Source organism: Oncorhynchus clarkii, chromosome 16, assembly GCF_045791955.1.
Source record: "Oncorhynchus clarkii lewisi isolate Uvic-CL-2024 chromosome 16, UVic_Ocla_1.0, whole genome shotgun sequence".
NCBI lineage: Eukaryota > Metazoa > Chordata > Actinopteri > Salmoniformes > Salmonidae > Oncorhynchus > Oncorhynchus clarkii.
In genome coordinates, this window is record NC_092162.1 from 9,493,156 (window position 1) to 9,505,705 (window position 12,550).

The window sequence follows — 12,550 nt, forward strand, 5'->3', positions numbered from 1 at the left end:
CTCTCAATAGCTAGCTTGCTAACTTCCTGGTAACTTTACCACCTAAACATCACAGACAAAAATGAAAGGGCGTATCTTATTTTAGAAGATCAATGATCATCTGTATGAATGACTGATCTCTTGCATGTCGTCACTCACTAACTTGAGACGGTGTAGAATGTCATGCATGTCAATAGGTAGTACTGATGTACGAAACCGATATTCCACAGATGACTCGTACCATTGACAGGTTTTTCTTTCAACATTTCAGCTTTTTCTAATAATCAAATGTCTTTTAAGCACAACTTGCTTCAAAAGTAACTAGAATTCATATAGGCCTGATTTTAAGCTGTATCTCAGTCAATTACACAGGTATTCTGGTGCTCCTAGATTGTATGTTGTGCTCCTAACTTTTTAAAGTTCTATAAAAATGTTCCTGTCGGGTCCTGTATGTGACTAGCCATGTGCTCCATTTACTGGTCCTGTTGACATCGCTGGGAATGCTAGTGGTAAAGCTGTGGCCAACGTCCCTGGTTGGTCTGTGTTGAACAGGTTGACTTGGTGACTCTGTTGGATGACAACAGTCTCCACATGTGGACCCTCCGAGCTCACCACGGAGTCTCTGAGCTGCTGGAGACAGGACGCTTCACACTCACTGGACCACCGGGGTGAGACACGCACGACATACACCCCACCACTTCCTGACTTGATTTCTCTCACACACTCGTTGGATCGCCATGGTAAGAGATGCACTGAGAGGCACAGAACTCGATGGAAAATGGTGACATGCACACGTTCAATGACAAACACGTATGCACCTTAAATAGTCTATTTACCACCCCAACCTCTTCGGAGGACACACCCTTTTTTTTTTTAGTTTAATGCTTTTCTGCTTCATTTACATCCATTTTTACATTTGTGTTACTTTTTATATACAGCAATCACAGCACAATAATACTATACCGAACATGGGCTCTTTAATCCCACCTCTCAGCCCATCCCACCTATCACCATAGACCACGTTTGGTATCCATGTGCCATATATTTAAATTGTTCCTTGATGTTTAGCATGAGTTTGGAGCCTTTTTAATCATATAGTATCCACAGACTGTGGTAAAGATGAGAACCTTTCCTGACAGTATTATTATATTATTGATTTGAATGTCTTTCCAAATCGCCCGACACTGCTATTTGTAAGGTTCATTTTCATTGAATGTAGTGATAATTATTTTTTATTTTTTTTATACCATTCCTGAACCTGTGACCAAACACAAGCTACATAGGGGCAATACCAGAATAAATAATCTCGTGATTCTGTCTCTTATCAGCAACATCTACAGAGCTGAGATTGTTGTATGCCCCATATACAGGGCATTCTGAAAATATTCAGACCCTTTGACTTTTTCCACATTTTGTTACATTACAGCCTTATTCTAAAATGTATTAAGTTGTTTTTTTTCTCCTCATCAATCTACACACAATACCCCGTAATGACAAATCTGAAATGTTTTTTTTTTTTGCTAATTTATAAAAAATACATGGAAATATCACATTTCCTTAATTAAGGATTCATACCCTTTAATCACTGCCAGAGGTGTTTCGAGTCTTCTTGGGTATGATGCTACAAGCTTGGCACACCTGTATTTGGGGAGTTTTTCCTATTCTTGTCTGCAGATCCTCTCAAGCGCTATCAGGTTGGAGGGGGAGTGTTGCTGCACAGCTATTTGTGGGTCTCTTCAGAGATGTTCGATCGGGTTAAAGTCCAGGCTCTGGCTGGGCCACTCAAGGACATTCAGACTTTTCCCTGAAGCTCTAAGGACGATTCCTTCGACATGATAGCTAGGTTTTTGCTCTGACATGCACTGTCAACTGTGGGACCTTTTTATAGACGGGTGTGTGCCTTTCCAAATCATGTCCAATCAATTGAATTTACCGCAGGTGCATTTCATTCAAATCTCAAGGATGATCAATGGAAACAGGATGCACCTGAGCTTAATTTCAAGTCTCATAGCAAAGAGTCTGAATACTTTTATGTAAATAAGGTATTTTTGTTTTTAATATTGGGGTATTGTGTGTAGATTGAATATTTTTTTTTTAAAGAATAAGACTGGCTGTAACAAAATGTGGAAAAAGTCAAGATGTCTGAATAATTTCCGAAAGCATATACAGCATTCTGTTGGTGGCAAGAATTTTGGATAATAATTTAAATTGAAAAACGCCATGTTGAATCAAGTGTTTTTTTTTTTATCTAGGTTTGTTGTCAATAAGACCATCAGACCATCTCCTTGAATCATGACGCACCTTTGCGTCCTAAGGCAAACCCGTGGCTGCCGATTGGCGTAGGCCAGAGGGAAATATGGGCAGTCCCATGATCGCATCATTCAATACTGCCACCCTTCACTCACACGTTCAAAGGATTCTAGATACGGGGACGTATGTCTATTGCATATCTGGTGTTTTTTATGAGAACTAACCAAATAACATGGGAAAATCAGTGAAAAAATAGAGATTAAATTAGAAATAATAACAGCACAATATTGTAGATTCATGCTCATATTAAGGCAAGGCTAGAAGCTCGTCAGCCTGACCTGCACAGTTCTCTGGATCCGATTGGCTATAAGCTCGTCAGCCCGACCTGCACAGTTCTCTGGATCCGATTGGCTATAAGCTCGTCAGCCTGACCTGCACAGTTCCCTGGATCCGATTGGCTAGAAGCACGTCAGCCCGACCTGCACAGTTCTCTGGATCCGATTGGCTAGAAGTTTGTCAGCCCGACCTGCACAGTTCTCTGGATCCGATTGGCTAGAAGCTCGTCAGCCCGACCTGCACAGTTCTCTGGATCCGATTGTTCTAAAATATTAGAGGAAATGAAGAGGGAAAAGACCAGTTCTTTGTCCATCACCTGCACGCTGCCTATCAACAGAGACATATTTCATATCCTTATTATGTCCTGTTATATTCCGACAAAAAGGAACATCCATTAATGATTGCCAGTAAAAATGTTACGCATCACACTACCCATAAAGGGATACAGCTGGGATCGAACCCGGGTCTGTAGTGAAGGCTCTGAAGGCAGTACCTTAGACCGCTGCGCCACTCGGGATGCCTTATATTTATTACATTATCTTAAATTATTTTAGTTCTGATTCACATCTGCCAAAAATGGCCATAATATAATCATAATATATCCAATCTCTACAATTAGGACATATCAAACAAACAAAACTACCTTGGTATTTCTAATATACTGCCTGTGCAATCTAGAAATTCAATTCATTAAAGTCAGCCTTACTCTTCTTAGCCTCCCCTGAATCAAAATGACATGTAGTCCATGGTTCCGTAATGCATTAATAAAACAAGTCCATGGTTCCGTAATGCATTAATAAGAACAAGTCCATGGTTCCGTAAAGCATGAATAAAACAAGTCCATGGTTCCGTAATGCATTAATAAAACAAGTCCATGATTCCGTAATGCATTAATAAGAACAAGTCCATGGTTCCGTAAAGCATGAATAAAACAAGTCCATGGTTCCGTAAAGCATGAATAAAACAAGTCCATGGTTCCGTAATGCATTAATAAGAACAAGTCCATGGTTCCGTAATGCATTAATAAGAACAAGTCCATGGTTCCGGTAATGCATTAATAAGAACAAGTCCATGGTTCCGTAATGCATTAATAAGAACAAGTCCATGGTTCCGGTAAAGCATGAATAAAACAAGTCCATGGTTCCGGTAATGCATGAATAAAACAAGTCCATGGTTCCGGTAATGCATGAATAAAACAAGTCCATGGTTCCGGTAATGCATGAATAAAACAAGTCCATGGTTCCGGTAATGCATGAATAAAACAAGTCCATGGTTCCGGTAATGCATGAATAAAACAAGTCCATGGTTCCGGTAATGCATGAATCCGGTAATGCATGAATAAAACAAGTCCATGGTTCCGGTAATGCATGAATAAAAACAAGTCCATGGTTCCGGTAATGCATGAATAAAAACAAGTCCATGGTTCCGTAATGCATTAATAAGAACAAGTCCATGGTTCCGTAATGCATTAATAAGAACAAGTCCATGGTTCCGTAAAGCATGAATAAAACAAGTCCATGGTTCCGTAAAGCATTAATAAAACAAGTCCATGGTCCCGTAATGCATTAATAAAACAAGTCCATGGTTCCGTAAAGCATGAATAAAACAAGTCCATGGTTCCGTAATGCATTAATAAGAACAAGTCCATGGTTCCGTAATGCATTAATAAGAACAAGTCCATGGTTCCGTAATGCATTAATAAGAACAAGTCCATGGTTCCGTAATGCATTAATAAGAACAAGTCCATGGTTCCGGTAATGCATGAATAAAACAAGTCCATGGTGCCGGTAATGCATGAATAAAACAAGTCCATGGTTCCGGTAATGCATGAATAAAACAAGTCCATGGTTCCGGTAATGCATGAATAAAACAAGTCCATGGTTCCGGTAATGCATGAATAAAACAAGTCCATGGTTCCGGTAATGCATGAATAAAACAAGTCCATGGTTCCGGTAATGCATGAATAAAACAAGTCCATGGTTCCGGTAATGCATGAATAAAAACAAGTCCATGGTTCCGGTAATGCATGAATAAAAACAAGTCCATGGTTCCGTAATGCATTAATAAAAACAAGTCCATGGTCCCGTAAAGCATGAATAAAACAAGTCCATGGTCCCGTAAAGCATGAATAAAACAAGTCCATGGTTCCGTAATGCATGAATAAAACAAGTCCATGCATACAAATGTTAAACAATTGTAAAAATGAATCCATGATTGTAATGTGGTAGTGTTTTTATGGGGGACTACTTCAACAGGATGTAGGTATCACTCACAGCCACGTTGGAATCTTCCTGTCCTTGAACATTTGGTTGTTTACCTACAGTTTATCGACCACTACATAAGCATCCTGCTTCTCTGCTCGGTGCCTTTTGAAAGTGGGGTACTGGGCACGTCGTTGTCTCCACTATTTCACGGGGAAGTCGTTCATTAATAGACAAGGGGATGTGTTCAGCTCTCTTCATTTGGTAGTGAGTTAGCATAGCTGCTATGGGACTGGGCATTCCCTCTGCCACTGAAACGGTCAGCCAGTTGTATCCGCCGGTCTGTCATCTTGACATTGTTACATGAACACCTTGACTTTTTCCTCTGACTGTTTGTTTTCATCCTCCTTTATAACAATATTGTTCTTCATACTCCTGCGCTATAGAGCAGGTCATTTGGCTTTCATTGTTTTATCATACCGTACGTAGCCTCTAGTGTCTGAGGGAGTAGTTTTAGGGTCCTATTTCTTCTTACTGTAATACACTTGTTTTGTTGGCCTCAACCTCCCCCAGTTGCCCAGATTATTTGAACTTGGTCTTTGACAGATTTAACCTGTTAACTGTACCCATCTCTCGTTCCCTCCGTCAGTGCTCCTCCCAGTGTGACTCGTGTGACGGCGGTGCTGACCCACTCCTCTGGGGACATGTTGTTTCTGGGAACAGAGGGGGGACACGTGTTCGTAGTGGAGGTACCGGGCTTCAGAGAACTAGAGGAGAGGAACATTAGCCTGGAGAATGTCACCAACAGGTACACACACACACACACACACTAGTGTACTGCCTTTTTATTGGCTCACTGAGTTGGAGATATTTGTCCCCTAAACAGATGTCAATACCGACCAGACATTCTCTCTCTCACACACGTACACAACCATAGTTGATCCATTTAATTTTTTTATTTAACTAGACAATTCAGTTAAGAACAATTTCTTATTTACAATGACGGCCTACTGGGGAACAGTGGATTAACTGCTTTGTTCAGGGGCAGATCGACCAGCTCAGGGATTCGAACCAGCAACCTTTCGGTTACTAGTCCAACGCTCTAACCACTAGGCTACCCATAACGATGCTAAAGCCCAACCCCGTTCCCTCCCTCTGTAGTTTACCAGAGGACTATGGAGGTCGTAGGAGCTTGGAGCATGTCGAGTCCTTACAGGAGAATCCCGTCAACCCACGCCAGGTTCTGATTGGCTACGGACGAGGCATCATGGTCATCTGGGACCTGGAGCGCCATTCAGCCGTCAAACACATCCCCGCTACTCAGGTACAATGTGAGTCTCTGTGTTGGTGTCTGGGTTTCGAGGGCTCTGGACTTGACTTCCTGTTTGGCTGTGTATCTCTCTAGCAACTTGAGAGCGTGTGGTGGACGGAGGACGGTGGCCATGTTCTCAGTTCCCATAGCGACGGGAGCTACTGTCGCTGGATGTTGGCTGGGGAGGGGACACAGAGCGAACCAGAGAAGTCCGAAGTACCGTACGGTGAGGGAGCATCACAAGTCGATGTCCTGTTCCTCTCTGTTGAACCTCACAGAACACAGTGACGGGGGTGAGGACGGTATTGGTTGAATGCTGAATGGGTTAGTTGATTGACTGGACGGTTTGTCTCTCCCGTGCAGGCCACTTCCCCTGTAAGGCCATCTCTAAAATCATCCAGCTCCCTACAGAACAAGGGTGAGTTTCTTTCTTTTGTCTGTCTGTCTGTCCCCTTCTCGCTGCATCAACCTGTTCCACATGAATCCAAGTGTAAAGATCAGCTCGTCTGTCTTCTCTGTGTGTCCAGGCCTCCGTTCCTCTTCCTCAGTGGCGGCATGCCCCGGGCCAGCTACGGAGACAGACACTGTATCAGTGTGATCCACAGTAAAACACACGTGGCTCTGGACTTCACCTCCAGAATCATCGACTTCTTCGTCATCAGAGACGGACCAGACCATACAGGTAGCAAGGCAGGGGGATACACACACACACACACACCCACCCACCCAGTCTAACCCCTCTCCCTCTGTCCAGGCGACCCCAGTGCGTTGGTGGTCTTAGTAGAAGAGGAGTTGGTAGTGATTGATCTCCAGACTGAAGGGTGGCCGGTCATCCAGACTCCGTACCTGGTGCCTCTCCACTGTTCGGCCATCACCTGCTCCCACCATGTCTCTGCTATACCCCTGAAGATGTGGGAGAGGGTCCTGTCTGCCGGAGCACTGCAGAACACACACTACTCTAAGAAGGTTGTTGAGACACACACACACACACACACACACACACACACACACACACACACACACACACACACTGCTCAAGCAAGTTCCTGCACCACACATACAGGCACACATGCAAACACCTGAGCAGAAAGTCTGTCTGAATTGGCGCTCAAATTGAATAAACTCTCATCCTCTTTCTTCCCCCCATCCCTTCTCGCTCTCATCCTCTTTCTTCCCCCGTCCCTTCTCTCTCCTTCTCTCATCCTCTTTCTCCCCCCGTCCCTTCTCTCTCTCCCTCTGTCTAGCCGTGGCCTATAACAGGAGGACAGAACCTGTCTCCCGACGCTCCTCAGCGAGACCTACTTCTCACAGGGTCAGTGGACATTCACAGCTCATCAGTTTCTTTTCAATACAAGTTACCAACACTTAACATAGATCCTATGTGGAGACCGTGAACAGGGTTTCAAAGGGTTAAAATCATATTTCTCTGGTTGTTAATTCTCACAAAGTGTCCTACTATCCTCCCTCCCTCTCTCCTAGGCACGAGGACGGCACGGTGCGTTTCTGGGACGCGTCGGGAGTCTGTCTGTACCCCATGTACAAGCTGAGCACGGCAGGGGTGTTCCTCACTGACGCAGAACCCAATGACAACATGAACCAGTGCACAGAGGGAGAGTGGCCACCTTTCAGAAAGGTGTGTGTGTGTGTGTGTGTGTATAAATAACCAGTGTTACCACCATTCTGATGTGTGTGTGTGTGTAATAACATAATGGTGTCCCTGTAGGAAGGTGTGTTTGTTTTACAGGAAATCTGTGTACTGACTCAGAATGAATAACCAGCCGAATCATACCCAGAGACGGTGTGTTAAATATGTCCCCCTCGTCTCTTTCTCCCCCCCAGGTGGGTTGTTTTGACCCGTACAGTGACGACCCTCGCCTGGGCGTTCAGAAGATCCACCTGTGTAAATACAGTGGTTACCTGACTGTAGCTGGCACTGCTGGACAGGTGAGTTGACCAGGGGAAAACCAACCACTACTCCCTCTGGTGGCCAGTTAGTCAAAGCGCAGCGGCGTACATATTTGGGCATTACTGCTGCTGTTTTCTTCATTTCCAACAGTCTTTGGCACTAGGTCTTCGTTCCCCACGCCAATTCTTTCCTGGGGCTATTTGGCTCACGGACAGTCACACACTCAGTGAACGACCCATTTTCCTGACCCAGTCTGCATGGCTCTCCTATAATGTAATATGATAAGTGATGAAACTGGTCTCCCATCCTTTATAGAGCACTGGATCATCAGTCTTCTCTATGATCTGTCATTAACAACAGAACAGGGCGCTGACGGTCTGACCTTTCCCCTCCGTAGATCCTGGTGTTAGAGCTGAACGATGAGGCAGCGGAACAGACGGTGGAGGCCACGGTAGCTGACCTGCTACAGGGACAGGAGGGCTTCCGCTGGAAGGTAAAACCAACGTTGCGTAATAAAAAATCTGCGTAAACACTGCAATGCAATTTAATTTCATTTAATTGGATTTCAGTGAGACAATAAGTGATCAATACATTGTATAACGTTTCGGGTAACGTTCTATATCGTTTTTTGTAACCATCTGTCCCTATCAGGGCCACACGCGTCTGGAGGTGAGGGAGGAGCCGGTGACGTTCCCCCCAGGATTCCAGCCCTTTGCCCTGGTCCAGTGTCAGCCTCCTGCTGTTGTCACCGCCCTCACCCTGCACTCTGAGTGGAAACTAGTGACCTTTGGGACCAGCCACGGCTTCGGACTCTACGACTACCAGCAGAAAAGCAACGTCCTCGTCAGGTACGAGTGTTTCTGCAACTTTCTGCCTGTATGACTTCAATATAACGGCAGGTGGCAGAGATGGGATATAGACGACTGTGTGTGAACCCTCTCCTGTAGGTGTACTCTGAACCCCAGTGACCAGCTGGCTATGGAAGGTCCTCTGTCCAGAGTAAAGAGCATTAAGAAGTCTCTCCGCCAGTCCTTCAGGAGGATCAGACGCAGCCGAGTGTCTTTACGCAAACACCACGTCAACAGCGCTGCTAAGGTAAACAACAACAAAATAATATTTTTTTGTTATAAAAAAAAACATGACTGCATGAATCCTTATTGAACAAAGTTCCTAAAGATCAGTTGTTGAAGTCCAGGAAGTGTCTCAAACACTCAAACACAAGCTCCTCTCTCTCGCTCTCCCTCTCTCTGTGTATGTCTAGGTGCAGGAGGCCAATGCTCGTCTGGAGGCTGAGCTAGCAGAGATGGAGTTGGCTCCTGTTCAGAGAAAGATAGAGGCTCGATCCTCAGACGACTCCTTCACTGGCCTCGTTCGCACACTGTACTTCGCTGACACCTTCCTCTCAGACAGTAAGAGACACACACACACACACACACACACACACACACACACACACACACAGACCTTGGGTTATTTAATGTTTGTGATGTCTCATATTGCTCATTCCTCTCTCCTCCTAAAGGCTCCCATCACACGCCCTCTCTCTGGGCAGGGACCAATGGGGGCTCGGTATTCGCCTACCAGCTCCGCCTACCGCCTGTGGAACGCAGATCAGAGGACCCCGTCTCCGCCCACCCTGGTGAGAGCATGCATTTTTCTCCTCGCCATCTCTCTCCCTCGTGCCTCCGTCGACCCTCTCCTTCGTGCCTGCCGACCCTCTTCTCTCGTCCATCTCTATCCCATCTCTCTCCCTCGTGCCTCTGTCGACCCTCTCCTCTCGTCCATCTCTCTCCCTCGTGCCTCTGTCGACCCTCTCCTCTCGTCCATCTCTCTCCCTCGTGCCTCTGTCCACCCTCTCCTCTCGTCAATCTCTCTCCCTCGTGCCTCTGTCGACCCTCTCCTCTCGTCCATCTCTCTCAGCTAAGGAGATCCAGCTGATGCACCGTGCTCCAGTAGTGGGCATCGTGGTGTTGGACGGCCACGGTTCCCCTCTGCCTGAGCCCCTGGAGGTGGCCCACGACCTGGCCCGCTCAGCTGACATGCAGGGCTGCCACCAGCTACTGGTCATATCCGAGGAACAGTTTAAGGTGAGAACACACACACATCTTACCCACTCACACTCATCTGATGGGGAGACTTTACTTGGCCACAGGTTGATGAGGAAACTTGGAATGTTTTGTCTTCCAAGACTTTAAAATGAATATGTAATGTTTGTCTGTTTCCAGGTGTTCACCCTGCCCAAGGTGAGCGCTAAGATGAAGTTAAAGCTCACCGCCATCGATGGTTCGCGCGTGCGCAGGGTGGGCGTGGCCTGGTTCGGCAGCAGCCGCTCGGAGGACTATGGTGAGAGTGGCCTCACCGTCCTGACCAATCAGGGAGACCTCCACGTGGTGTCGTTGCCGGGGGTGAAATTGCAGGTCCAGTACCCCTGTATCCGCAGAGAGGACGTCAGCGGCATCGCTTCCTGTGTCTTCACCAAACACGGACAGGGTAGGACGAGAGAGAGAGACCACCACACATTTGACCTCTCACAAGCGTTTTCCATTTCATGTGTTCAGCTTCTTTCTCCTCTCCAGGTTTCTACCTGATCTCTCCATCTGAGTTTGAGCGTTTCTCTCTGTCCGCTCGCTGTGTGGTGGAGCCCAGGTCTCTAGTGGAGGTGCCCTCCCAGACACCTGGCACCACCCTGCCTCGGGCGCACAGGTACACTCCCACTGCGTCTCTTTAGTGGTACTCACTATCGTCTTTGGAAGCAGTGTTTTCTGACTGTGACTTTTTGACTCGACTAATCTTTTCACGTTTTACTGAACTGTGTTTTTTGTCATTCCAGAAATTCCACGCGGGACACCGATGACGTGGGTAAGATGTAAAAATATATAAAAACTACAGTATGTTAGCTGTAGTTATGTCACTAGTACTACCTCGTGCATGTGTCTGTGCCTAACAGTAGGAAGGTTTCTGTTAGGCTGTCAGCCTGTCTGCTTGTTCTGTGTGTTGATCAGCTTGCTGCATGTGTGTTTTAAGATGACATTTTGTACACACACACACACACACTGGTTGTCGATCATGCTGCGTGTCTTGATGTGCTGACTGCTTCCTGCCGTGCTGTTTGTTTACAGAGAGCTCTGCTAGACGTGTGATGGAGCATGCTTTGCTGAATGACGAGAGTGAGTAGCCTGCAGAACATAACCGTAACCAACAGCAATGTTTTAGGATGTGATCGCTGCAGGGGATTGAACCAGCAACTTTCATGTTTGCTACTGCCATGATCTCACCAGCTGAGCCGCGTTGAAGTGTCTACTTTAACTGTCAGCTCTGCCTGTTACATAGCAACCCACGACCACCACGACCGCATGTTTCATCATAGCCAACTTAACTCATGGCAACTGTCAATCATCATTGTGTGTCTGTGGTCTGACCTGTTTGTTCTTTACAGCTGTGCTTCAGGAGATCCAGAAATCTCTAGAAGGATACCAGCCGTGAGTATTTGTCCCTAAAGCCAAGTGTTCATGACAAACCGTTACATTTTACACAAAGTTTTACAACACCGACTCATTCCAGGGGTTTTCTTTGTTTGACTATTTTCTACATTGTAGAATAATAGTGAAGACATTAAAACTATGAAATAACACATGGAATCATGTAGTAACCAATAAAGTGCTAAACAAATCAAAATATATTTTATATTCTTCAAGGTAGCCACCGTTTGCCTCGGGCAGCTTTGTAGGTGTGTCCAAACTTTTGACTGGTACTATACATTTGAGTCATTTAGCAGATGCTCTTATCCAGAGCAATTTACAGGAGCAATTAGGATTTAAGTGCCTTTCTCAAGGGCACAGACAGATTTTTCACCAAGTCAGCTCAGAGATTCGAACCAGCGACCTTTAGGTTACTGGCCCAATGCTCTAAAGTGCTAGGCTAGCTGCTCCTTCCAATGTGTTTTGTTGGTACTCATTTTTGTTTGCTACAGGACGTTCCTGGAGAACAACGTGAAGAGTGCTCTCGCTGGAGGGAAGGTGCTGACCAATGGAGGTGAGTTTGGTATGATCAGTAAAGAACCGGGTTCAAATATTATAATTTGTTGTGCTCGTGTTACAGACCACTATGTCAGTCCTCTAATACGGGACTAGTCAGGGTCCTCTAATGGGGGACAAGGCCAGGTCCTCTAATGGGGGACTAGTCCAGGTCCTCTAATGGGGGACAAGGCCAGGTCCTCTAATGGGGGACTAGTCCAGGTCCTCTAATGGGGGACTAGTCCAGGTCCTCTAATGGGGGACTAGGCCAGGTCCTCTAATGGGGGACTAGGCCAGGTCCTCTAATGGGGGACTAGGCCAGGTCCTCTAATGGGGGACTAGGCCAGGTCCTCTAATGGGGGACTAGGCCAGGTCCTCTAATGGGGGACTAGGCCAGGTCCTCTAATGGGGGACTAGGCCAGGTCCTCTAATGGGGGACTAGGCCAGGTCCTCTAATGGGGGACTAGGCCAGGTCCTCTAATGGGGGACTAGGCCAGGTCCTCTAATGGGGGACTAGGCCAGGTCCTCTAATGGGGGACTAGGCCAGGTCCTC

At 46.1% G+C, this 12,550-nt stretch overlaps 1 protein-coding gene across 4 annotated transcripts in view; it reads left to right on the forward strand.

Moving 5' to 3' along the window:
* LOC139367927 (LLGL scribble cell polarity complex component 2) overlaps positions 1-12,550 on the forward strand; it is a 31,791-nt gene that overhangs the window by 15,731 nt on the left and 3,510 nt on the right. Inside the window, exons 5-26 of one of the 4 annotated variants that reach the window (XR_011626901.1) lie at positions 532-647; positions 5,416-5,574; positions 5,928-6,090; positions 6,172-6,304; positions 6,442-6,496; positions 6,606-6,760; positions 6,833-7,044; positions 7,323-7,390; positions 7,558-7,711; positions 7,918-8,022; positions 8,382-8,477; positions 8,636-8,832; positions 8,932-9,079; positions 9,246-9,393; positions 9,507-9,623; positions 9,905-10,071; positions 10,210-10,474; positions 10,561-10,714; positions 10,815-10,843; positions 11,104-11,151; positions 11,421-11,463; positions 11,955-12,016. Coding sequence is in view for 2 of the 4 variants with exons in the window: in XM_071106319.1 (XP_070962420.1) it covers positions 532-647; positions 5,416-5,574; positions 5,928-6,090; positions 6,172-6,304; positions 6,442-6,496; positions 6,606-6,760; positions 6,833-7,044; positions 7,323-7,390; positions 7,558-7,711; positions 7,918-8,022; positions 8,382-8,477; positions 8,636-8,832; positions 8,932-9,079; positions 9,246-9,393; positions 9,507-9,623; positions 9,905-10,071; positions 10,210-10,474; positions 10,561-10,702; positions 10,815-10,843; positions 11,104-11,151; positions 11,421-11,463; positions 11,955-12,016 (2,782 nt within the window). In the remaining 2 variants the exon portion in view is untranslated. The remainder of the gene's footprint in view (positions 1-531; positions 648-5,415; positions 5,575-5,927; positions 6,091-6,171; positions 6,305-6,441; positions 6,497-6,605; positions 6,761-6,832; positions 7,045-7,322; positions 7,391-7,557; positions 7,712-7,917; positions 8,023-8,381; positions 8,478-8,635; positions 8,833-8,931; positions 9,080-9,245; positions 9,394-9,506; positions 9,624-9,904; positions 10,072-10,209; positions 10,475-10,560; positions 10,715-10,814; positions 10,844-11,103; positions 11,152-11,420; positions 11,464-11,954; positions 12,017-12,550) is intronic. The other 3 variants (XM_071106319.1, XR_011626902.1, XM_071106320.1) reach the window with 3 other exon arrangements.